Below are 27,854 nucleotides of genomic sequence, written 5' to 3'. Positions count from 1 at the left end.
TTCTCCACTCCACCACTACCCTCCTCCCTTATCCCTCCCTTTCTCCTCCCTCCCCAAGGCCAGAGGAGTGATCAACCTTTAAACAAACCAGAGAGCCAGCAGAGCAGAGCAGAGCTCGCACACCCTCACACACAGACATACAGCTGCCGAAGAAAGTCTGGTGAGCTGTAGCAAAGAGCAAAACCGAGGTAGGTTTTTTGCAGCTGTGGGTGAAGATGACCTCATCGTTGTATTTCTCAGCAGCTGTAAATCAGATCAGGCTCAAAGAAATGAATGCTTTTATTCTGTTCTTCTCAGTTCTTTGAAACAATGTACCTTTTTTCAGTCTGAACTTTTGCTTAGAATCAAGTTTGCTGTGTCAGTTTTTGTTAGATATTAAATTTTCCCCTAATTATCCTCCACAGACAGTCATCTCAGTTGAGCTTCAGCAGATCTTTGAAGAGTTTAACAGTGTGTTTGCATTTTATTCACTTTGTATTTTCAGACAGAAGCTGGCGTGAAGTTGGTACCTGGAAAGCAGACCTTATTGAGCATCCTATCTCGGGACGTAGCTGAAGGAGTGGTAATAACACAGACCAGTCCTTTGCAACCCCTTTCAAACTTTCACCTCTTAACTCCTGTCCATCAGTCCCCACCCCCTCCGGCAAAACTCTCAGATCACTGACTGAGGCAGACCGTCACCAGGGAGTCATTAACTTGCAGACTATCTGGCCTGTTCCCCAAGGGTCAGCAGTGGTGGCATCTGTGCCAATGGAAGCCCCAGCAGTGGGTGACATGGGAGAAGTGTGCTGCCCAGGATCTTGCTCTCCAGAGGGCGAGACTGTGTGTGCAGCACTAGCCCGTTATGAGAACACTCTAAGGGATGCCATCAGGGAGATCCATGTGGATGTGAGTACTTTTAAACTGGGTATGGAGCGTCGTCTGGAGGAGACGAACAACTTGAGTGGGCCCCTCGGACGAGCCGTGGTTCATCTCCAGCAGGAGAATCGGCAGCTCAGGAGTCAGCTGGATTCTCTGACTCGACAGGTGGAGCTCCTCAGTGGCATCACATGTGACAGGAGCACCTTGCTGAACAACAACCACCACACACATGCCCAAAACCACAAGAACCACCTAGATGACATTGAGGAGAATCACCATGAGATAAAGGAGGTGATCTACGGAAAAGGTGAGGCTCACACACAGAGTCAGGCTCATCTACACATGCAGACCTCCACCTTGGGAAGCCAAGCCCAGACCTACAGCAGCCTCAGCAATCAGACTATCCCTGCATCCCCCCCTGCCACTTTTTCATCCTCCTCCACCTCCAGTAGTCCTCCAGCTGGCTCCAGAGTTTCCTCCATGGTGACAAGCCCAGTGTCTGGGAGCAGCCCCTCCATCACCCGCTTCTCCAGCCGAGCCACTTTTGCTGTGTCCAGCAAGACAAATGTGAGTACTTCATAGAGCAGAAATCCATTCATGAAGAGTTCTTTAGTGGTTCAGAGGTTTTTGATGTCTAGAGTGAACAAATGTGCCGAATGAACAAATGTGAAAGTTCTTCAGTCAACCTTGCCATGTCGCATTTATTTTTATTTTAAGATAAGATAAGATAAGATAACCTTTATTAGTCCCACACGTGGGAAATTTGTTTTGTCACAGCAGGAAGTGGACAGTGCAAAAGTTATGAGGCAAAAATTAAAATACAATAAGAATAAATACAGTACACAACTGTACAGAATAGAATAAAATAAAATGCTATATACAGTAGAATAAAATAAAATAAATATACAATAAGATAAAAATAGAATACAAATACAAATACTATATACAACTGAGTAAAAATACAACGATGACAGAAAGGATTATTGCACTTAGTATTATTGCATATGTATGGATGTGTGTGCTTGATCAGTTAAAGTCTTTATTATGGAGTCTGACAGCAGTGGGGAGGAAAGACCTGCGAAATCTCTCCGTCCCACACCGTGGGTGCCGCAGTCTCCCACTGAAGGAGCTGCTCAGTGCTGTCACAGTCTGCTGCATGGGGTGGGAGATGTTGTCCATCAGGGATGACAGCTTAGCCGCCGTTCTCCTGTCACTCACCACCTCCATTGGGTCCAGAGGGCATCCTAGAACAGAGCTGGCCCTTCGGATCACCCTGTTCAGTCTCTTCCTGTCCCCAGCAGAGATGCTGCCGCCCCAGCAGACCACGCCATAAAAGATAGCAGAAGCCACAACAGAGTCATAGAATTTCTTCAGGAGTGGGCCCTCCACTCCAAACGACCTGAGTCTCCGCAGCAGGTACAGCCTGCTCTGCCCTTTCCTGTAGAGGGCGTCTGAGTTATGAGTCCAGTCCAGTCTGTTGTTCAGATGAACACCAAGGTACCTGTAGCTGTCCACAGCCTCAATGTCCATACCTTGGATGTTCAGTGGTTGCAGTGGAGAATGCTTGTGCCTGCGGAAGTCTACCACCAGTTCCTTGGTTTTACTGGCGTTGATCTGGAGGTAGTTCAGCTGGCACCAGTCCACAAAGTCTTGGGTCAGACCTCTGTACTCCTTGTCGTCCCCATCAGTGATGAGGCCGACTATTGCAGAGTCATCAGAGAACTTCTGCAGGAAGCACTGGGTAGAATTGTGGGAGAAGTCTGCAGTGTAGATGGTGAAGAGGAACGGAGCCAGAACCGTTCCCTGTGGGGCCCCCGTACTGCAGACGACCCTGTCCGACACACAGCCCTGAGTCCTCACATACTGTGGTCAGTCGGTGAGGTAGTCCAGGATCCAGGTAGTGAGGTGATGGTCCACTCCAGAGTTCACCAGCTTGTCCTTTAGAACCGAGGGAAGAATGGTGTTGAAGGCACTGGAGAAATCAAAGAACATGATTCTCACAGTGCTTCCAGCGGTCTCCAGGTGAGCGAAGGAACGATGTAGGAGGTGAATGACGGCATCATCCGCTCCAATGCCAGGCTGGTAGGCAAACTGAAGTGGGTCCAGTGATGAGCTTATTAGGCGCCGAAGCTGAGCCAGGACCAACCGCTCCAGGGTCTTCATCAGGTGGGATGTCAGAGCCACCGGCCTGTAGCTGTTGAGGTCCTTGGGGCGTGAAGTCTTTGGCACTGGTACAACACAGGAGGTTTTCCAGAGCTGTGGGACTCTTCCCAACCTCAGGCTCAGGTTGAAGAGGTGCTCCATCACCCCACACAGTTGGTCCGCGCAGGACCTGACGACCCTCGAGCTGATGCCATCTGGACCCGCTGCCTTCTTGCCATTAATCCTCGTCAGTTCCCTCCTAACCTGGGTGGTTGAGAGAGACAGGCTGGAGCCTTGTGTTGAGTGTGTATTGGATGCTGTTGTTGGGGGTGGGGGGGAGTGAGCAGGGTGAATAGAGGAGGCGTGAAGTGTCTGAGGTGGAACAGCAGCAGTGGGGGTGGGTGAGTCTGCAGCCGATGTTGCAGACTGCCTCATGGCTGAGTCAAATCTGTTGAAGAAATGATTCAGTTCATTTGCCCATCTCACATCCCTCCCAGGCAGAGAGTTCTGCTGTTTGTGGCCCGAGATGGTTCTGAGGCCTCTCCAGACTTCACCAACGTTGTTTTGTTGAAGCTGGTTCTCCATCTTCTGCCTGTAGCTCTCCTTCCCAGTCCTTATCAGTCCCCTCAGCTCTCTCTGCATCCTTTTCAACTCCTCTTTGTCTCTGGATTTGAAGGCCCTCCTTTTCAGTGATATTGAACTGGTTTTTACTGACAACAGTAACCATCAGCAACCTGTCAGGGAATATACATTTTTCCGTTTCTACCTGTCTTGGCCTAGGCCTATGGTGCCTCTGTTACCTTAAAATGTTGTGCTAACTTAGCTAACTGCTAACTTCCATTAGCATATATTAGCAGATACATTTATATAGATGGTTATATATCTGTAGTTCACAATTTCAGTTTATCTGTTATATTATTGGTAATAATTGAAACTGTAGACACATTTAAATATCTCAGTTTTATAATTACATTTGGCTAAAAATAGAGTTTTACTTTAGCTAGCAGTTAAATTGTTGTAATATTACTGCAATATATATTGTTTCTTTAACTTTTTAATTGTTCCTTAAAAAGTTTCTTGATTGTTCCCTGGCAGTAACCTGACTGAAAATCATTGCTTTAGCCTGCAAGGGAAGAAATGTTACACTCTTTCAAGGAATCTATTCCAAAAAAATGTACACTTGATGCCCTCCAGGGTTCTTGTAGAAGCTCTTCGCATATTTTTATCTACTCTCTAGTTTACAGTTCAGATTTGTCATGTACTTTGTAACATGAATGGAAATTTAATATAGTGCAACTGCAAAGTAGCAGTAGTTGCAATGGCCACAGTGGTAAAGACACAGATTTATGAGTTTAAATGAAGCAATGTTGAATTGTGGGTGTGTAGATGTGTCATACGAGGCACTGGCTATGTCACTGTGGTTGCACAATAGCCCTCTGCCAGGATGCTTAAGGATTTATGAAGTGCAGTAACATGAGTCAAGAAGGCTCCTGGGAGGTGAAGTTAGTGCGGTTGTGTGGTTTTTCAGACCTGTACTAAATATTTGAAGTCAGCATTGTGAAATGTCGGCTCTGGTTAGTCATTATTGCCTTAGTCCTGGATGTACCACGTTTATCCAGTTTTGGTTTGATTTTCATGCCTTAGCTTCACCTGAATGATTACATAGTTCTCCTTTGGTCTTGTGAAAGTCGTTTGAAACTCTAATGACTGCATCCAGAAACTGGTGGGTGAAGCTAACAAAACAAGCTTGTTCTCTTAGTTTCTGTAAAGCTGATATTTTTTCAGATGCCAAGAATGTTTTAGAGCTGGTTTCATGATGTGTCCATGTGGGTTACATCACAATACATCAATGAGTCTGTGAGTCAGAGTTTTAGTGTTTTGTGCTTTCTGAGCTATTCCCAGTTATTTTAAGTTCAACTTGGGATGCAGTTCATGAAAGTATGTCTTCTGTCTTATGACTGTTCTTAACCATTTACATCAGCTGGTTTTGTTTTCTTCCTTGGCTTGTTTAGCCTCTGATGAAACCGAAAGAGAATCTCCTGGCTTTTATCCATCCTGTGGTTTCTGCATCACTCAGCCGGTTGATGATGAGCGTGTGGTTTTCCTGGCCTTGTCCTCATGATAAATTTATGGGTTCCTTAGAGAAATAAGGAAACTTTCTAAATATTTAGGCTAGACAGCAGCTTAAGACGATCAAGATGCTTTTTAATGTCTTCCCGTTCCTAGGCAATTGAGTGGTTTGGAGTACTGATTATACCCTTCAAGTATTTGCAATTTCAGAGCGATAGAATTAAATGGAACTTGAGAATATTAAATGCATTTTTAAGGCATGCACCAATCTTACCTATGACCCCCAACTTATCCCAGCTGAGAGTGAGTGAGATACACAAGTTGCCCTATCAAAACCTAAACTTGTTCAATGTGCTTACATTTATGTGATTGTATAGTATATTATTAAAATCTTGGTTCTATTTTTTTCATTTTCTATGCCAAAGATTTTTGCAGAGCAGATGTTCGCTTTGCTGAACTCAATGACCACCATTGTGAGTCCATCAACAGTAGATAATATGTGAAGTCACATGTCAAGCTGTTACTAGTACTTTAAAGTGGCATTGGGAAACTTGTATGGCAGGAGGAGGTCCTGAGAAGACACACCATAAAGTTGTGGAAAGTGTGACAATCATGAGGTTAGTATTAAGTCTGCTTTTTATTCAGAGCAGGGCAGTTCCCGAATTTAGCCTTTCCTGTGCACTCAGCGCTGACACAAAGCTGGGAGATACACATACCGTCATGGGAAGTAGTAAACACATTGTATGGAAACGGCTGACATAACTAGTCAGCGTTTTGAAAAAGTGGTTATTTACATCCAAGTAATTAGAATTCCAGGTTATGTCAACTGGACTGGCATTCAGATAGTTTGAATGACTCACTCAATGCACTACACTACACCACATTAACACACATGATCATGAAGTATTTATCTCACTCCTATGAACATATGAGAGGCAGTTTGGAACTCCTTAAACATAGACATGGACATGCAGCATCCAAAATGGTAGTCAGTGAAATAAAATATTTATATTATTATTTTATTAATGTCCAACAGAAGTTAGATGTTGGCTTTATCAATGGAGCCATCCACCACCAGCTGGCACCTTACTGCTTTGCTGGCTTCTTACTACTAGTACTTGAAAAGAAAGCTGCTGGTGCTACCTCTGCTAACTTTAACTACATTCAGCAAGTTAGCATTGCGCATGTGCCATCTGCTGCATGTTGAAAAGTGCCACACATACTGTAGCATTTAAAATATGATTTGGTTCACAAAGAATGTCATTGACAGCTTCAGAAATACACATGCACATCAATCAGAATGTAACTTTAGCATTTTAGACCAGCTGACTTGTCTGATCTTTTTTCTTCCTTTTAAATAGGCCAGAGCATCACTAATTTGAACCTCTCACGTCTTTGGGGTCTGGTTTTCTCCTTGCTATTCTAGCATGTCATCTTGCGAACATCTAAAATGCTAGATAGAAAAGGTGGATGTAGAGTTTTTTTTAAGTAAGGAAGGACTTGACCACCAAATTAAGAGTAAATAGTTTCTCCAAAAAGCCCCAGATTTCATTGTAGGATTTATGTTGTGTTTCAATGGCTTTTAGTGTCAAAGAGCACTATATTTCTATATATTTATATCTCCTTACAATACAAATAACTAATGAACAATTAGCTGGAGAGCAGGCCTTTTGAAATAATTTAGTCTGTGTTGACAGACACACTGTGCAAATATTTTGTGAGAACCAAAGATAACTTTGGGTCCTCATACCACACACCAAGCACAGTGGTCTTAAGAAGTCTTGCAAATCCACCACGGAATGTCTCAAAAGAAATGCAGCATTATGGAAGGAGCTCCATTGATATGTTGCTGGAGAAACAGGCAGTACATGCAAGACAAGCATCTTGCATTTTTACCTCGAAGGGTCATCAGAAATTACCCACAAGCAATTTATTTCTGCTAAATGGGCACTGCTAGCTTTTGAAGCCATGGGTGCACCTATACATGATTACATCTGTTGATGATATGATATTCATGCAGAGTTACAAGTCTTACAAAAACGTTAAAAGCACTTGCACACTTTATGGTAATAGCTGTTGCTCCTGTATCCGTGATTACCAAACTATGTCGTGGATACAACAGAAGAATGTTATCTTCTGTGAAATCATGTGGTCAGAGCTAAACAACACAAGGGCACCTTTGTTTCTGTGTATCTCTGCTGTGGGAGATCCCCCACTGTCAGCCACACACAGCAGAATAATGCATGTGTTCACAGAGGTTGGCTGTGTGTGCTCTGTGTTGTGGTAATTAGCTTCATGGCTGCTGTTTGAAATCATAATTGCAGCTCGCTCAGGTGCCACATCCTCACCTGGCTGTCAAGGTGAGATGGGGAGGATACGGTGCATAGAGTTCAGTTTCTGTTAAAAAAAATACAAAGACTGCAGGCATACTTCACAGCTCGTGTCCAGGCTGAAGCTATCTGCAGCCAGAGAGATGTGTACAGGCGTGTCGTCTTCCATCCTGCTCTCCAGCTGTTACTCCTCACCATCAATGTACATGCCAAGCGGTCACAAGCGGACACACGCACCTGTGTGCACACATTTCACCTTCGCTCTGGTAGTGAAGTGAAAGCACCTGCAGCATGTATCTGTGAGTGAGTTATGAGCGTCTTTATTCATGATCAGTCTCTTTTTTTTCGCTGCGGTCTCCCTTCTCTTTAAAGAAGAAGCTGAGTGGAAATGTACTTTATGTATTTTTATTTTCACTGAGGTTATTAGTCATGTCCATCTGCCTCATCAAGATGATCATAACTGTGTATATGAGAAGTTCTGTTTCATCTGATTAAGTTCGGTGAAATTCGTTTAAAATGGAAACACATTTGTGTGTGTGTGTGTGTGTGTGTGTGTGTGTGTGTGTGTGTGCGTGCGTGCGTGCGTGCGTGTGTGTGTGTGTGCGTGTTTTGTTTTTTTTGTTTAGAGTTGTGGCTGTTACCAATGATGACCTCAGGTCGTCGTGCTCCAGGACCACTGTTGCAACTGATTGAGATGCTACAGCTTTGCAACTTGGTGATAGGGACAGTTAAATGTATTGGGAGATGTTTTCCTTCAGCCTTTAGAATGTCAGATGAGATACTGAAAAGCAACATAGTGCACAGCACTCATTCTATGTTTGACCACGGGATCTGTTTTGAAACCAAAAATCAATGTTGATCTACTAATTTCATTGGTTAGGTTTGCACAACAAAACTACTTCAACAAAAATTTGTGGTTTTGGATGAAACAGATTATTTTACATTGTTAACTATTTTAAAAAGAGTCAGCATTTTAGAAAGCCTTTCTCACAGAAAGAACAAATTCTCCACTGTCTTTCCCCAGTCACAAAGCAGCATTATTGGTCAGTGGCAATGCACAAACAACAACAGAGTTGTGTTTTTTCATTAGCTAGTGGCCTTTTCTTATTCCCAGGGTGTCTTTTATTGAAGCAACAGTGTCCTGGATTTGGTGCTGAGGTATAAGTATATTTATAAGATTTTAAAAATAAAATCATCCATTTACTGCTCTTAACTATAGACTTAAAGTCAAAACAGTCTTATATCAGACCATAAATAAGCTTACTAATGGTCAGTTTGGGCAGTATTTTGGTCATTTTAGATGGCAGTCTATGGAGACCACTACAGGAACTGAAGCTGATGTTTGCTTTGCCTTTATTTTTCATCCCTGGAGGCTCTCACTTGTTTTTAGTGTGTGGAAAATGGGTGTGCTTGATTTATGACTCACAATGGAAAAGCTGCATATTGGGCAGTTGCCGATGTGTTGTTTTCATGCACCATCTAAAACATCAATAAATCATTACCAGGCACATTTTGAGGTATTTTTGTTCTTGTCAGCAGTCTGGTACAAATTCAACAAAGGATTTTATTGGTGATGGCAGACCTAGCAGGAAGCAACAGGATTTATGGGAAATGTGGTTTTAATTTTAAAGAACATCTGCACTCTACCACTGCTTCAAGACAGAAGCTATCCACTGGCTCAACCCATGTCTTATTTTACAGCAATTATACCAAGCTCCTAAACTTCATATGACAGTAATAATATACTGGCAAGCTGAAGGGAAATCTTGTATATTTATCAGAGTTTCGAGCAGCTAAGCTGTGGTCTAATCTTTAGATTTGTTACACCCCCTCAGTCCCTCCCCATACACCCGTGATATCCATCTCCCACTAACATTATAAAATCCAGCACTGATGCTATCTACACAGTTGAGCAACAGACCATTGTAGCAGTCAGCCTACACTCTTTTAGTTTAGTCACAGACTGAGAAGAAACTGATGATTGCATGTTCAGGCCATTTAAATGCACTGACCCAAGTCCAAACTGCAGTACACATCCTTTGCCAGGATTACTGCCTGCTGCTGCACTCATTTAGCAGTAAATTAGTAAAAACCGCAATAGTATCGTTCTCGCTTTGTATGCGCACATATAAATTATGCATATATGGTGATTCAATGTACACACACATCATGTTAGCCAACTTCATTTTTCTGGGTTCGTTGTAGTTTGATTTAAAAAGTAGATCTATCGTAGTATTCTTTATTTTCATGCCACTAATATAGCCAAAGTTTGCAATAATAACATTAGCAGATATTAGATGTGAGTCCATCTGCTTTACGCTCTCAGTTTGAGACAGTTTCAGGGATGGAGCTGCAAATGGCAGTTTTCTAAAGGAAATGGAAAGAGAACCAAAAACGGCTTGTTTTAAATATCAGTTCAATGCATCCATCCACTTTCTGGGTGGCTGGGTCACAGAGGAAGCAGCATGAGCAAACAATCTACCTTCCCCTACCCACCTCCTCCAGCTTATCTGGTGGGTACACCAAGGTGTTCCCAGGCTAGCCAAGAGATATAATCTCTCTGGCGTATCCTGGGTCTACCCCAGGGGCTTTTTATGCAGGGACATACCTTGAACACTCCACCTTAACTGGTTCCTTTCAATGTGGAGGAGCAGCAGTGCAACCCACAATTGCATTCCCACCTCTTACTTTTATCTATATAGCTCCAAATCACCAAAACCTCATGTGACTTTACATTGTAAGGTAAAACCCCTACAATAACAGAGAGAAAAGCCCAACAATCTGATGATCCCCTATGAAAAAAAAATGGTGACAGTAGGAAGGAAAAACTCCCTTTTAAAAGGAAGAAACCTTTAGCAGTACCAGGCTCAAGGAGGGACAACTATCTCCTGGATTGTGGAGGTTAATGGAAGAAGACAGGACACAAGACACACTGTGAAAGAGATTAATAATAACTAACTTTACACAGAGGATAGGCTAACAGAGTTTTCCAAGACCCAGTCTAAGACCAACAGGGATTATTTGAAACTCTGAATTAGGCAACAGTGATTAACCCTCTTGAGGCAGGCGTTGCCGATTTACAACAGTTAAAAACTAACAACCTGACTCCACATACATATTTTATGAGGTTTTTTTACTCAGAAGTACCACTGCAGGACTTTAATTTGAGCCTGAGAGGGTTGCATTGTCCAAGACTTAAAGTTAATCGGTTTGCTTAATTACTTTACTCAAATTTTGGTCAGATTTTAACAGACTGAAAATGTGTGTCTGGGTGCAGAAAGACAAATAAATGAGTTAGAAGGCTACACTGCAGGGTAAAGAGCATGGTGTTGTATACTTCTGTGATAAAGACAGCTGACATTTACACACCCGCCTGTGGAGACTCCCCACAGTCTCTGATAGCTGTGACGAACAACTCCTGATATCTGTCTGCCATCCATACATGCATCCATCTATCTATTCTCTCTGTGTGGCTCTGTGGCCCCTTCCTCACCCTTTAACCTTCCCCCATATTCCCATCCGAGCTGGGCTGCACTTTAAGGCTGGATTCCTGGCACCAACACCCCATCCTCCTCTTTGTGGCTATTAATACAGTCATGAGTGAGACAGAAAACAGAGTTTAACCTTTTAACATCCACCAGGTCACTAGTCCCCTAAACACCACTTCATTTTTACAGGAAGGTATAGGGTTACTTATGTCCACACCTTAATATGGGATTTTCTCTTATGTAGTACAACTAAGTAGAAATCTTAGACCAGAAGCACTGTAAGGCCAGAATGACACTTAGTGTCTCTAAGTGATGGATGTTAAGAGATCATAACTCCTATCTTGGAGTCAGTTATCAATACACAACATATTATAGAAGTATGTCTACCCTCGTGATTGGCTGTTATTAAGCAGGTTTGGAGGTACACACTGCTTGTCAGAGTTATTTTGAACAATTATTCTCCTAAACTGAAGCTATTGAGTCTGAACCAATATGGAAATGCAGAACAGAAACTGAGGAACAGCTGAAAAGAAACCAAGTATTGCGTGCACACGTGTGTGTGTGTGTGTGTGTGTGTGTGTGTGTGTGTGTGTGTGTGTGTGTGTGTGTGTGTGTGTGTGTGTGTGTGTGCGCGCGCGTGTGTGTGTGTGTACACATGCTGGGGGTTTAACAGAGGTATGCAGCCACTCCCAGAGACTACCCCTGGCTCTCTTAATGACTTCCAGACAATAGGCCGTGTTCCTGTCATCATCTCTCTGGAAACAGGTTAATAACTGACCAACCAGCCTGTGGGACCACTCACTCTCGCTGCCCTCTGGAAGTCAGCTTCAGGAGTTGATAGATTTTAAGGTTGCCTCTTTGGCTATCTCAACTCAGTCCCATGCTGGGAATACTTTACAGATTTCATTTAGCAGCACTCTGGCTTTGTTGTCTTGGAGCAATGCCCAGAAGGTACTTTAAGGAAAACTGGTTTTAGGGGTTAGGTGACACTTTGACAAGGTCCTGGTGAGAGTGCACAAAAATTTACATGTTTTTTCAGAAGTAGAGTCTTCCGGCACAGACAGCTGAGCCTGATGTTGTAGCTGCTTTGGACATTTGGGAAATTAATAGATACATACTTGGTGCCACACATCCACTGAGTGTTAACTGGGCATAATTCATCACATATTGGCACTGGAATACTAAAGTGAGGTGATTAGTGAAGCGGCCTTCCTTTTTCACCTGGTTCTCTAAACATAACAACACACCTGTCTGGTGTATTCAGCTGTATGCTACAAATGAGAGTGAAGGGAGAGGAGATCCAGACCGTTCATGTTCACCAACATAGTAGAGGTCAGCATGTCAAACTCCCCCGTTTATGCTGACATCCTCTGCCTCATTGCCTGGAAAAGAGGAGGATGGAGGAGGGGAGGTCTTTATTGCTTCCACATGTTGGAGCGAGATGTTACTGTGAGAAATGTCCATTTCCAAAAGCCCACCTGGACCCATTTGTCATCAGTACTTGGCCTGAAAGACACAGAACAAACTGTGTTCTTATTCCATTATTCTTAAATCACAAATGAATCCGACGTAACCACCAACACACAAGGAAAAGCTTACAAATGTCCTTTTTTGAGATGCGGCAGGTAGTGGATTGTAAATTATACTCTTAACATAGCTTACATTCACCGAACAACAGGTTCACTGTTCAAATGTATTCACTACATTTAGCCACGTTTTATTCCTTTGTCTCTGAGAGACACAGGATTATCAGAAAATTCAGAAAAGTCTGAAAAGCACAAGTGAAACCACATGCTGGCAGCAGCAGCTAAGACTGCATCTTGCATTCAGTGGTGCTATGTTAGTGAAGTAAACCTTTCCCTGTACAGTAATTCTCACCTGCAATTAGGTTTTTATATTGTCTCAGTTCAAAGGCTGTGCATATTTTCAACTCCCAACCCTAAGTGGTGTTCCCTGGGATTTTTCTTTAAGAAATTGCAGGCTGTGTGAATGTATTTGAAGAACAGGTGGTGTGAGTGTGTCTATTTCCTTCAGAAAATGATTCCTCAGTAGACCCCAGTAAGGAAATTACAGAGTTGGAGTCCTGTGTAACTGTTTCCTCTGATAGCATTACAGTAGCTTCTGTACATGATAACATGCTTCTTGCTTCATATGTTTCTGGACAGTTTGCTGTTATCTGTATTCTGCTTTGACCTTTTTCTTGCTGCTATAGAAAAATGGAAGGTCGCATTCACAGTGATGTATGATAATTTGCAAGCTCTGTAAAAATTTACAATATGTAGTTTATAGTCCTGTATCGCTACAAGCGCACAAGTCTTCACTCTGTAATCATGCGTGTATTCATGGAAATCTTTGCGTTTGGGCATTTGTTTTGCAAATAAGTAGCTACTAAAGTTAGGTAATGGGTAACACATACATACACACACACTTTCCTTCACACTAGCACTTGTTGGAAGGGCGCCAGCTTGCCTCCATTTTTTAATGGTTGTTTCTTTCCTCCAGCACTCAAAGGTCACTCTAAGAGAGTGAAGGACAGAGGATGGCTTACAAGATGGAAAGATGAAAAAACAACAGATATAAGAAAGACATTTAGCTATACACCTGGTCAGCCAACCACATTTTAAAAGCAACATTTTCTGAAGTACCAGGACACTGCATTAGCATTATTTTTCTCCTAGAGAACAAAGAAAGTCAAGTTAGGGTTGACTGTGATGGCTTGGAACTCAGAGAGGGCTAAAGCACAAGATGTCACCAAGCAGAGCAGTTTATCTTTGGCCTCAGAGACCCTGATGACTTCATTAATTGGAGATAAATTATCTGAAATTCAGGAGCGGGACCACGCCTCCAGACACGCACCTTGCGGGTCTTATCTATATATGAGTCCCCCCAGTTCTACAAGTTTTTCGTTCTTATCTTTATGCCCCTCCCTCCCCTTTTTCAATTCTTTCGCTTCTTATTAGTACTCATTAGTACATGGGGATCTGCCAGGCCGGGGAGCCACCGCCAGTCCTCTTCAAGGCCTTCCCCAAACCGCAGCTATTCAGAGTGCAGATTATTAAGCAGACTATTCGCTTAAAGAAAATAGACTGGTGCTCATAGCGCTTTTCCACTTAAGTGAACGGTCATTTTTACCATAAGCTTCATTCACCCAGCCAAGCACTATTTTCTACTTGTCTGACAGGCACACATTTTCATCGAGGGCAGCTCAGGGTTCAGTCTCTTTCCCATCCTCACCTCACCCCCCACCCTTTCAGAGTCTTTATTAAGGTGTCATTGATGAAGACGCTTCTGACAGCTAAACAATGTCTTGTGACTAAACACAGGATATGGCGCTCAACCATCACCCTCATACCTCGTCCTGTTTGAACAGACAGGTTTACATGCCGGGTGTGTTGTCCCAAAGCAACAGCTGACATTTGCAAATATTCTGGTATATACTTGCACTAGAGGAGGGATGGTAGCTGTCTTCAGTTTGAGCTAAATTGCAAACATTTACACAGTTGTAATGATTAGATGTGTGAGTTTTTCTGAAGGTTAACAAATAAAATATTTAACTGAATACCCTGATTTCAAATCAGCTATTTGACTGGGGGTTAAACGAAATGATAGTGTTTTGTACAGTTTCCTTCAGTGGAGGTCGGACACTTATCCACGGGGTACCTCAGAGTGCAAAAATCTAATATGTTCTCCTTTTCCTCATATTTCCTCCTCTGTCTCTACTCTCAGACTGGGGGCTTCATTACATTTTCTGCTCTGCTTTAACAGTTTGGTCCAGATATTTTATAGTTCCTCACTCATGATGCAGTGACGCACTGGTGGATTTGTTGTACCTCTAAGAAAGAAAAAGGAGCTTTTATAAATGTGAATATACATGTGCGTTCATGCATATTCACATTTATGCTAATAGTTAGCAGTTACCTCTGAGCTTTAACATCATTAATGTAATTGTGCAAGACTAAAGCAAAACAAGAAAGCAGACAATGTAAGCTGACCTCCTTAAAGTCCATCCACTTTGGCTTTCTCTGTGTTTTTATGATTCCTGCTTACAGCTACTATTACACACGTGTCTGCCAGTACAAGGAGACATGACTGTTGGATGTTAAAGGTTCATGAATCTGGAACCAGAGGAGGTGATGATGTCTTTAAAATGTGAGGCCTAATTAACAAGGATACAGGATTTCAAGCAGATGCTAATTCTTGGCATGGGTGTAGTTATGCTGAGTGTCATGGCACAAAAATACTGCATTTGTAGGTGGCCTGTCTAGCAATAATTTAATTGGCTGGAAGTGGTGAAGTCTAAATCTAAACATACAGTTTAAAGTTAGTTCAGGTGACTTTTAATGAAGATTTGGATTGGGAGGTAAACCATGCTCACAACACAGACTGTAACAACATTTGCATTTTTATGTGAAATACAGGTTCAGCTCCTGAAACTACTTCGGGGGGTTCATGAAATCATGGAGCAATCTCGCAAAATCGTAGATTTTTACATAGCTGGGAGTAATGATGTCCTAGTGAGCTATGCTAATGCTAATCCTGCTCAGCAACTTGAAACTCTGTAATGTTTGCTTGACCTCATTGTCAGTACTACATGCGTATTCACTCGTGTGTGTATAAATATTAGCTGTGTAGCAGCTGCTAACCTGAGTCTTGACCTTCACTGGTCAAAAAATACCCCTAAAGAATAGTACTAATATTTATCTACTGCACACTGACATTCAAAAGACTCATCACGTTACAGACATTTTAGTACTTCCAAATGTTAGGAGACACTGTCTGGCTGACATCCAGCTTTTGATAAAATATCAGCACATCAAGTGCAGAGCAATCCAACAGATATCAGCTGACTGATTTCCTACTCATGAGGCTCTTGTGCCAAAGTGTTTGTTTAACCAAATGCATGCAGAAATGTGATGAGTGCGGCCTGTCCTGTGGTCTCTGGTCAACCTTGTGCCACGTGAAGTGTGCAGAACACAGCGTTCAGCTGCGCGCTCTGCCAGCAAATAAACCTCGAGATGCCAGAGAGTTTACAGGAACCTCAGCAGCTATGCTCTCATATTTCCCCCTCTGACCTAAAGTGGACATCTGATGATCTGAGTACTTAAGTCGGGGAAGCTCCCCTCCCCAAAGCCAGACATTCTGCAATTTGTCTCCCTCCTCCTGCTGGATAGCCAGCTGTTTCCACCTCACTACCCTTATTCCCAGCCCCTCTACACTATTTCCCATCATGGAATATAAAATCACTCCCTGTCTTTTGCTTTCCTCACTTTATCATACATTACCCTTATTGAGTGTGTCATCACAATTTAATAAAATGACACCACCCCTGTCCGTGCACACATTCTCTTTTGTTGCCTTGCTTTCACACACATGACCCAGCAGCATTCCTATACGTTGAGCTCACTCTGTCTATCATGCACACATATACACGCCCCAAGATTTCCTCAACTGAGCACAGTGTGCTGTCTCACAGCCAGAGCAGCACATTGTATATACATGTATGTACAGAGGGGATGCAGAAGTTTCAAGTTTCTGTCTTCTGAGACGTTGCAATTGAGGTTGTTTCTTTATTCTTTAGGTGTTGTTGGGGTTTTGTTTATGGTTCCAATACCTAAACACATTATCCAGTGAATATATCTCCACTGTATTGGGTGGGTCGAGCTCTCAGCAAACCGATGGCTCCAGACTGCTACAGTGAAGTAATAAGCCGTTTTATTCTATAATTTGGGTCATTTCACACTTGAAAATTCTTTCCAAGGTTTTAAAGTCTTGACAGTGTTTGCACTCTTATTTCCTTGTTTGAATGTTTATATTCACATCTGCTCAATTGCATGGCGACGTGCATATGTGCTACGCTTTTCTGGGTTTTCTAGACCAGCAAAGTGTTGATGACGCTTTCTAAACAGCGTTTGTGGCCTCAAGCTTTTGGCTTGTAAAGCACTGATTTAAGATAAGACCCTGGCTCCAGACCAGCTGCCAAACTGCCTGGGTGAAAAAAAGTTTTTATCAGCGGGTAGATAGAGCTAGATACTTTGTCTAAGGAGTTTTGAAGTCTGAACCAAAAAGTGAATTTTTAATTCAGTACAGTTTGAATGTATAATGCCACTTGTCTGTAAAGGTTCTCAGTCATCCAGGTCATCGTAGTCAAAGGAGCTTGCAAAGAAAAGCGTCTGGACTTCTTTAAGTTACTTGAAGACGTTTCACCTCTCATCCGAGAAGCTTCTTTAGTTCTAAGGTCAAATGGTGGAGAGTCCCAGATATAAACCTAGCGTTAAGGCGTCTGGGAAGGGATCTCAAAACTGGATTACAGATGGCAGAGAGTTGGTGTCGTAAACCCCCGCCTCTGTTCAAAGATGGTCGCTCACAGTGGACATAGATGGCTTCTTTCACTCCTCTTTCTTGCTGTACAGTGCAGCGAGGAATGCCCAGACCTCTACATTGGAGAGACCAAACAGCCACTTCACAAGCGCATGGCACAACACAGAAGAGCCACCTCCACAGGACAAGACTCAGCTGTCCATCTGCATCTTAAGGATAAAGGACACTCTTTCGAGGATGCCAATGTTCACATTTTGGACAGAGAGGACAGATGGTTTGAAAGAGGAGTGAAAGAAGCCATCTATGTCCACTGTGAGCGACCATCTTTGAACAGAGGCGGGGGTTTACGACACCAACTCTCTGCCATCTGTAATCCAGTTTTGAGATCCCTTCCCAGACGCCTTAACGCCCACTCACATCCTGGGCCATCTGATCTCAGGAATTCGCATGATAAGGTGGGGCCAGGTTTCACAATGAACTCACCCGAAACCCTGGCTGATTGGGACCCACACCCAATTTCACACCTTGGCTCAGGCGATTAGAGGATCATCAGGGGGTCCTTTTGTCCCTCTGTGGGGGGATACTCCCACTAGGTTTATATCTGGGACTCTCCACCATTTGACCTTAGAACTGAAGAAGCTTCTCGGATGAGAGGTGAAACGTCTTCAAGTAACTTAAAGAAGTCCAGACGCTTTTCTTTGCAAGCTCCTTTGACTATAATGCCAGTTCACAGCAACAGTTGTAACAGAGAGCTTCATAGGTAAACACCCTAAAATATTAGAGAGAGAACCCAAAAGATGAGACAGGGAGTGAGAACTCTCTGGGGGATGCTGGGGGATTCCCAAGATGCAAATGAGTCTTTCTTCTTCAGTCACCTTCTTCACTCACTATGTGTTTATACACCTCTCTGCATTTAATTATTGGTTATTACTAATCTATGGCCTTCTTCCATAGGAATTATTTGTCCTGTCTTCATCTGGTAACCCCCATCCCTCCCTGAGCCTGGTTTTGCTTGTGGTTTTTGTTAAAGGGGAGTTTTTTTCCTTCTCACAGTTGCCAGTGCTTGCTTGTTGGGGTTCATGTGATTGCTGGGTTTTTCTCTGTTTTTCAGTAGTCTTTACCTTACAATCTAAAGTGCCCTGAGGCAACAGATTTGGTGCTATATAAATACAATTGAATTGATTTAAATTGAAAATTAAAACATGGCAGAAAGTGGCAATTCTGGGAAGGAAGAACTTCCTTTGAACAGGAACAGGGAGCGACAGTCATCTTTTGTGAAAGATTAAGCTATCAGGGAAAAGAAGATTAAAAATTTCATGGAGTGAACAGAAACTGAAAAATGCTTCCAAGCACACTGATGTTATCTAAACACACAATTGGTGCATCAGATGCATCACTGAAGATATAATATTTTCAGTCAAATGCTGTGCAAGAATCGGCCCTGTCTACTTAATTCCACTGTGACAGCCAAGTCTGAAGTACAACCAGCTGCTCAACAAGCTGTGGCTGCCCAACATGGCTGCCCGAAGGTGCGTTACGTCTGTGAAGAGCTCTTTCAGGATCACTTAGGGTAAAATTTGCACATCATATATAACATTTTACAAAAATATAAAATAATAGAATTTAACAAGGCCCGAGGGAATTTCTATACGATCGTCATAATAAAAGCTATAATAGTAGATTAAATTTGATATGATGCCATTTCAGACATTAACTATCTGAGGCAGTTGCTGACACAGGCGAACCAGAGACCTGTGACCTTGAGCAAATACTGTCAGTGCTGCACTGTTGACCTGAGCAGTGTTGCTCTGACGATAGTCACACTAAACTCTGCCTATCTATCTGACAAGGCCACATGGAAAGTACAGCAACTTTGGCCACAACCAATGTGGAACAGCAGCTCCATGCATTAAGCGTGTGAGATAGAGGTAAGGATGGTGATTAGTTGTCCCATGTGGCCGACAGGGTGTGGTGAGAGAGAAAGGACAGCCTCTCCTTAGCTACAAGACTGAACTGATTCCAGAGGCAGGAAGAAAAGTGGGGTCACGTAAATGCTGAAATACGAACTCTGGATACTGATGATGTTTGACATTAAAAACTTGATCCCAGTCACTTTAGCACTCAGAACCGGGTGGATTTTGGCTGTTCTCCCATCCCTGAGCACGTCGCTGACATGCAGCACCCGATTTAAAACAAAGACTTTCCGAGTCTTATCAAAGGAGGGGGGGGGGGGGGGGGGGGGGGGGGGGACGAGCATGGAAGAAAGCATCCCTCTGCCTCTTGCACTTGCAGGCCTTCACTGAGGTCCATGTGCAAAATAAATGGCTTTGAAGTGCACTCAGTTGTGGCATGCCAATTTGTTTTGTTTTGTCTGAAGCTGTGTCAAAAAAAGCCATATGTTGGAGAAAAAGTTGAAAACTTGAAAGGAGTGAAAGAGTCCAACAATGACTCAGTGAGCATCTGGATTTCTTTTCTTCTTTTTTTTGTTCAAGCCAGAGGAACATGAATTGTCTACAATCCAAACATAACATATTGGTGTTTGAAAAGCTAAACATGAAACTAAGAGGAGAATAAAAAGGTGACCAAGTGCAGTTTTTAGTCCACTGGGGAAGGCAATTCCAGTAGACAATCGGCTGATCAATCCTACAACGATTAAATGGCAAGAGTCTTAAGTTGCTGGTTTTCATCTTACGTGTATGACATTGTGTTGTGGCAGTGAAGAAAAATGGCCCTCCTGTTTGTCTGTTGTTGGCATGCCGTTGACTATGACTTCATGTGTGTTTCAGAGCATTGAGCGAGAGGAGCCAATTGAAGTCGACCCAGCCCCGACACATTCTGGACAGGAAAATGGACACGCTGTTTCTAAAGGTAATCACACAGCTATGGTCTCACATCCTCGCAGTGCAGCTTGTCCCCGCAGTTAATGATGATACAGTCACAAAGCATTGTTTCAGGGAGTTTCCAGTTATTTTACCCAGCGTGCTTAGCCAAAGGAAACAGATTTATGATGTTTTGTGGCTATAGCGTTAGGAAGTGTATCATTTGTAGACCATAAAAATCAAAGCAGAACCATTTTTGGAACAGAGGGTAAAGTGGGGGAGTTATCAGCCAACACTAGCACCTTAAGTAATCTATATTTACAGTGTAAGAAGGTAAGGTTAGGAAAGTCTATAATACAGTAAGAAGGAGACACAGTGTTTGTACTTTTTCTATAAGTCCCCAAATATTTACAGTTTAGTTTGTGTCTAATTTCTCATTTTTTAAGTCTCCTGTGTGTCCTTTCCAATTCAGAGGAATTCATGGTAAATGTTGGGGAATGACAGCAAGTTATTATGAAGTGCTGTCTGTCTTTCTTTGCTCCTAGATTGTATCTTTAGCATGCTTTATCAGCTTTTTATACCTTTTCATCCAATCAGAACATTCAGTGCTGGTACATGGAAAGATCTCTCCACCCACTGACTCTCCACATGAGAACGCTCCCATTGTCACCATGCGGATGCCCCACCTGCCCATTACTGCTACAACCAAGACAGCAGAAATCAAAAGCTCACCCATTGTTCCAAGTAGCCCTGCAAGTCCTCTGACCTCTCTGGCCTCCTCCGAGGCCTCACCTGGTGGCCAGCCAGCTTCTAGCACCACCCTGCCTGAGCCAATAGAGGAGTCTCCGATACAACCAGGTAGCTGACAGTTACATCATGAAGTAATGTTATGACACATGAACGCAGCATAAATTGTAACTAAATTAGAATTTCCTTTGAGCAGCACCTTCTGTAAAATCCTGGACTCCTACACCTATCAGAGCTTTGGGATCTCCTTATCTTCAGGGTGAGTCATTGTTTCAGAAAGTTCTAGACATAAAAGTATTGCAGATATGCATAATTTACTTTTTGCCTTGTCTATTCCAGAGAAGGCAAATTCAGTTCCTGCTAAGTCTGTGACCTACTCAGGTCTACAGGAGTCTGACAGGTAATTGGATGGCAAACATCACACTCTCAGAACAGAGGAAGTATCTTTTTGCTTTGTCTGACACTTGTGCATTGTCATCCTGCAGTGACAGCTCCTTTGGGCAGATGGGAGAAAGGAGGCGGGAGCTGGTGAGATCACAGACTCTGCCCCGTAACATCGGTGCTCAAGCCCGTCGAGCTATCTTTGAAAGACTGGATTCTGAGGCCAGGTGAGAGCATCGTAATGCTACCTTTGGCAGCACATCAACACAGCGGTCTTATTTATCTTTGTTTCCCCTTTCTTTCTGTGTGCAGTCGTCTTAAACCAGTGGAGTCGAAGCCCAAGCTGAAGCGCTCGCAGAGTTTCGGGGTGTCCACTGCCAGCAGCATCAAACAGATCCTTCTCGAGTGGTGTCGCTCCAAGACCATCGGCTACCAGGTAAAACACTCATTATCATTAGTCTCACCAGCCAATAAAGCCTGGAGGGGAACGTGTCACACTTTTGTAAACGTATATGTTTTTTAAATGTATTAAATTATCTGTAGCTATTGAATATTTTGACAAATAGGCTTAAACACTGATTTTCTACGTTTCACCTTCTCCAGAACAGATGATGGTCAGTTACCTTCGTCAACTGTTTCCTGCTCTCCACACAGTCACTGACATCACTTCACTTCACCATAGCACAAAAACAAACTTTCAGAGATGTGCACCACATAGATAATCCAGTGTGCCTGAGTATATTTCAGCCAGAGTTACTTTTTTCTTCTTTGTTTATTTTTTTTGTTGCACTCTAACGTAGTGGAAACTTGACAACATGTTCGTGTGCTGATTAGATGTTTGCAGCTGTGCTTTACAGTTGGAAGCACAAGAACACAAGGCTGCTAATGGAAGACGCAAATACATTCATACTGTCCTCTCCATAATGTTTTACAGCTGTTGGTCTATCCAGTTTGACTTTGTGGTAGTTTGTAAGGTTGCTTCTCGAGCCCCACAAAATCCTGCTAGCAAGTGAGCATACTACGTTACACAGCGGTATAAGGATAAGTAGATAATGGAATACTAAATGTCATCGGAATTTTTGCATCTAGGTTCTTTTGTTTTGTGTTTTTTGATCATCCTGACATTTTCAGATTTTTTTTATAAATGACTTGACATAAGGAAGTCATTGGAGAACAAGGTAAATTCATAGGGTAGAAAACAGGCCTTGGTGAAATTAGCTTTCGCTACAAGAGTTAATAAATACAAGAAGGTAGATATTAACCTTACTTTTATGTGCTTCCAAATAAAATAGTCCTAATTACCTCAACGTTTTGACAAATAGACTAATTAATTTTTTTCTGAGAGTGACACGGTGTCCAGTACAAAGCAGTGGGCAAACCAGCAATTAGCCCAAATTAGCATATTAAGAAAAAAAAGCTTCATGACTCTAAAAAATTACACACCAGACGCATATAATATTTTGTGTGTTTATTTTATTCAGATCCAAATAAGCAGATATAAACAATCAGACCTCTACATTTGGCAGTAAGTTCGCTTGTAGCTCAAAACATGGGCTACTGCTGAATACACAATGAGATGGAAATAGTAAAATAATCACACCTGCTGCTCCGGTCAGTCAGCTCTCTAAAATGATTACTCTGTCTCCTCAGATGTGATCCCAACTCTGCCAACATGAGGTCAAACTGTCCCACTGGCATCCTGAAATATGTGTGAAAGTAGTCATGATACAACTTCAACCCCTGGATCAAACCGTGAAATCTTCTCTGCTGCTGCCTTCTTGCGAGAATTGGATAGATCCAGAAACTGTTTCTTCTTTTTCTTGTCATTTTTTCACAGTGTGATGAGTGTGTAAGGGCTTTTAGGAGCTTGAAAATACAAGTAAAGTCGTTTGGAGGTGGTTTTAATCCCGGTGATGGTAATGAGCCACACCTTTCCTGACGTAATGACTCACATGATCAATAGCGGGTCAGTAACCAAGTCCAAAGGGAACAACCTCTACTCAGGTTTAAATACCTGGGACTCTCCACTCTTTTTTTAGACTGAAGAAGCCTCTTGGATGAGAGACACATCATAAACTTAAAGAAGTCCAGTCCCATTCTTTTTTTTCAAACTCCCAAGACTACAATGACGTGTATGACTAACTTAAAAACTTTACAAACTAGTGGCTAATGTCACACTAGCTATAGCCATCTTTCATACACGTTGACACTGCACTAGAGCTCCTGGAGCTGCTGCTTGTTGTTTGGACACACGTGACAGCAGTTCTACTGACTGACTTATAGGACTCTTGGAAGTGACACAAATAATTGTACTTCCCCAAATAAACTGGACAGGGTACATAATGTGTGTCAGAGATAGAAAACTATAAATTAGAATACTCGACCTAGATACATGCAGCTGTTTCATGCTGATTTACCCTGTTGGTACACAGAGGGACTGCTAATGTGCTTACTGTGTTCCTTTCAACTACAGTAGCAGTGAGCATCCTTGTGGTAAATAGGTGCGTCTAATTGCACATGTGTGTTTTGCAGAGGTGTGGAGGCGTGGTTTATGCTGAGGTCCCAAAGTGCAAAGTGACACTTTGCTGCACTCTGAAAGCCTTTTTTCTTGACTGCAGCCTGAGCCAGCTGCTCCATGTGGTTTTGGTTACAGTCAAGCAAGCAAGACTCTCATTAACTTGTAGCAAACTCTTACATACACACACAAGAAGAAGAGGGAGACGTTCATTCGATTACGTGACGTGTTGCATTTCATTCAAGCCAAACTCCAGACCAATAAAGGGGTATCCTTGAAACAGCGTGATTTCAAGAGCACGTCAGAGACTGAGAGAAGCAGAGCAGGGGGAAGTCTGTTTTAGCCATCATAATTATGGGTTAGACGCCGGATGGGGAGACACCTTTATGAAGCTGCAACAAGTCACGTGTCTATCTTTTACCTCTCACTGCTCTCCTAAATGCAGTATTCTCACACACTCATCATCACTTCTTCCTATCCTCAGAACATCGACATCCAGAACTTCTCATCCAGTTGGAGTGATGGGATGGCTTTCTGTGCCCTGGTTCACTCCTTCTTTCCCACCGAGTTTGACTACACCTCTTTGTCACCGGCCAATCGCAGGCACAACTTTGAGCTGGCCTTTGGAACTGCAGAGTGAGTGATAACAATATGAAAATAGGCTGTGGATAATTTATTTTTGAAGATATGACAAAGTGCTGCTTCACAAGCTTAAAAAATACACTTTCTGTCAATTCGTAGGTTTTACATATTATATGTAGAAGACGTTATGTTTCTCATTCTTACCAGGCCTTAAATTATATTCTTAATGACATTCACGTATATTTTATTTTTAACAAGACACTACAAGAATGTTTTTTTTATTTCATTTTAATGTTTTTTATCTTCTCTCAAACATTATGTTTATTTTCATTCTGTTTTTTTATTTTTTTTATTTTTCATTTCAATATTTCATTTAGTTTTGTAAAACCAAAATATTTCCTTTCATTTTGCTTTGATGGAAGGTTAATTCACTAAAAACAGATACATTTTCACACGGCTCTTTGCAGTACTATAAAAAAATTCCCTTCTACAGGAGGAGGAGGATAGATAGTAACCAATAACCAAATGCCCTTGACTAACTGATCAGAGAGTGTGAGCGCATCTGTAAAAGCAGGTATGTGTGTGTGTGTGTGAACACAATGCCACAACCTTCGCAGGATTAGATGTCCAACCAAATTCTCTCAAAGGTCCAGCACTCAGAGAAACTGCAAGAAACCCAAGAGCTCCATCTCAGCATGTTAAATGTACAGTAAGCTAATTGTGTTTGACATAAATTAGCCCAGATGTCACAGTTTTCCTTTAACTTCCTCCCACTCTTGTTGTGTTACAAACACAAACAGTTATTAGTTAGCTGGAGCTCAGTTGTGGTGTCTGGATTCTGCTAATATGGCTTTAAAAGATTTATGAGCCTTAACTCCATCAGCCATGCATGTCTGCTTTATTGTGGTTGGATGTTTCTGAATGGCTTTTCTCTCTTGGTTTGTTTTATAGCTCTCCACAAAGACCCAAATGTACGCGTTTTAAACGATCATTACTCCTGCAGATCCAGTCCTTTTTATTTCTCCATGCTTTTTTTCCCCTCCCTTTTTCACATTTGATGAAAGGTGTGCATTCCTTTTCCCTGATGTTACACCCCGGCCTAGGCAACCGGAGTGCAACACGAAAAAAAGTAAAAATAAAGAAAAAAAAAACACACACACACAAAAAAACCCCACTAAAGCTCACCACCAAAATCCCGAAACGAAAGTATCGACAAATCTATTTACAACAAACTATTTATTTACAACAAAACACCAAACTATTTACAACACGGGGGAGATCGCGACCATGACACACTGAAACACAGGGTTTAAATACCTAGAGGGAGCAATCAGGAAAATGGACAACAAGAGGGAAACACAGCTGGGGCAACTCAGAACTGACGAGACAGGGAAACGTAAAATGAAAAGACTAAGATAACACAGACTTTCAAAGTAAAACAGGAAACACATAACAGTCACGCCAAAAACAACACACTGACAACACCGAAACGTAACACTGACCAAATGGCTTCATAAAGCCCAGCTTATTATCCCACTGCACTACACAGACCTACAGCGTGGACGTGCACTACTTGATTAAAGACAAGTTTATTTTGTGCCTGCAGCAGAATTAAGCTGTTTTGACTGAAAAGCATTATTCAGTGGGTTCAGTGACCAGCTTTAGACTTGACCTCTTAAAGAGATCTGAGACTTACAGGACAGTGAATACACATATCAGGATGATTACATCCACCATGTCATTCTGTAACAAACTGTAACAAAACATGTTTGTTAAAAATCCATTTTCAGCAGCTTTACAGGTTCAGAACACGACTGGCTGCTGTGTATTTTTTGCATGATACAGTTCAGTCCTGTAAATCAATAATTAGGTAACTTCAATCTTCTTCTTTAGAAAGTTAGAAAGTCCACTCTTTGAAATACCCCTGATGTCACTTCTCTAGCCTTCCCTTTTCTTAACTTGTCTTCCTTTATCTCCACCTCCAGAACGAAGGCAGGCTGTGACCGGCTGATTGAGGTGGACGATATGATGATCATGGGCCGTAAGCCAGACCCCATGTGCGTCTTCACCTACGTGCAGTCCCTCTACAATCACCTGCGGAAGTTCGAGTGACGCTCAAAGACCTCTTTGAAAACATCAACATGCTATCAGCTAATTTCTGGTTTGCTGTCAGGCAGAGGCCTCTGCATGTAGGGCTGGTGGACAGAGCTGGCACGTTGGAAGGACTAGGTCGCCCCCTAGTGGTGGATAAATAAACAATCCTCTATTGTGCTGCAGGAGAAGCAGCCCAGAGGGGAAGTGCTCACAGCTTGGGTCACTGACAGAGTGGACAGTGTTTCATCCATGCTGTGTATGAACAATCATGAAGATGGATTCATACACAGCGGTCAGCAGTTTTTGTGTATGTGTGTGTGGTTTATATTTAGGTTTTTACTTTGTGTATGAGTATTTGTGTGTATGGCTGAGATATACTGGAGAGAGAGCAGAAATGTTGCTGTGTTCATTATTGTCACACATGCTTGTAGGTTAACCTCCATATTAATTTCAACTTGCGCACCTGTGGAGAGGAGGTATGTCTCAGAAATGTCACATTCCGTAAAGCTGTACGTCCGACTGTTTAGGGCATATATGACGCAGTGTTGTAGAAAATAAAATGATATTTTGATATGATGGTGAGCAATCTGGCAGCACGGTGGCACGGTGGTTAGCACTGTTGCCACACAGCAAGAAGGTCCTGAGTTCAATTCCACCATCAGGCCAGGGTCTTTCTGTGTGGAGTTTGCATGTTCTCCCCGTGTCTGCGTGGGTTCCCTCCGGGTACTCCGGCTTCCTCCCACCGTCCAAAGACATGCAGTTTGTGGGGATAGGTTAATTGGATAATCCAAATTGCCACTAGGTGTGAATCTGTGAGTGAATGTGAGTATGAATGGTTGTCTGTCCTTGTGTGTTAGCCTTGCGACAGACTGGCGACCTGTCCAGGGTGTACCCCGCCTCTCGCCCTATGACAGCTGGGATTGGCTCCAGCACCCCCCGCGACCCTGAAAAGGATAAGCGGTAGCGAATGGATGGATGGATGGTGAGCAATCTTTCAATCCACATATGCTGGATGACACTTAGATGATGCTGAAATATGGAAAACAACATCAAGAAATTTTACTTCTCTGGGAAAACTGGGTTTTTTTTCTTAATATCTACTTCTATATTATGACACAAGTGAAACGAATTTAAATAAACAGTGAAATTTATATGTTGCAGTTTTTTTTCTATCCTGGATTCATTGGGAACTAAGCAACGCTAAATTTATGGTCACTCAAGTTACAATGAAACAGTAACATAAAACATAACAATTGCAAATAGTTGATCATGTGATCAGGCTTTTGTAAATCCATCAAGTTGTGTGATTGTTTGGGTCTGTGTGGTTTTTAAGTGTCTCTTCCAGTTGTTGGAGCTGATTGCAGCTGGACAGCATCGGTTTCCAGACCATCTGCAATGTGTGGAGATTTTATACCATGTGTATGATATGATCTTAGGTTCCTCCACATCGTACAAGCTCAAATATATTACCTAAAGATCGATTCTGCTTGGAAGTTCCAGTTAACTG

General features: G+C 42.4%; 1 protein-coding gene across 1 annotated transcript; it reads left to right on the top strand.

The window, feature by feature from the left end:
- Nucleotides 1-30: 30 nt before the first annotated feature.
- Nucleotides 31-27,498, top strand: smtnl (smoothelin, like). The gene is made up of 10 exons (XM_080888317.1): nucleotides 31-188; nucleotides 485-1,428; nucleotides 19,996-20,077; nucleotides 20,626-20,886; nucleotides 20,972-21,034; nucleotides 21,115-21,175; nucleotides 21,261-21,383; nucleotides 21,469-21,592; nucleotides 24,156-24,307; nucleotides 26,239-27,498. Exons 2-10 carry the CDS (start codon nucleotides 751-753, stop codon nucleotides 26,363-26,365), a joined length of 1,671 nt encoding a protein of 556 aa, XP_080744443.1. The 5' UTR covers nucleotides 31-188; nucleotides 485-750; the 3' UTR covers nucleotides 26,366-27,498.
- Nucleotides 27,499-27,854: the final 356 nt, after the last annotated feature.

Source organism: Rhamphochromis sp. 'chilingali', assembly GCF_963969265.1.
Source record: "Rhamphochromis sp. 'chilingali' genome assembly, chromosome: 8".
NCBI classification, from domain to species: Eukaryota; Metazoa; Chordata; class Actinopteri; order Cichliformes; family Cichlidae; genus Rhamphochromis; species Rhamphochromis sp. 'chilingali'.
This window is presented reverse-complemented; position numbering and strand designations above follow the sequence as displayed.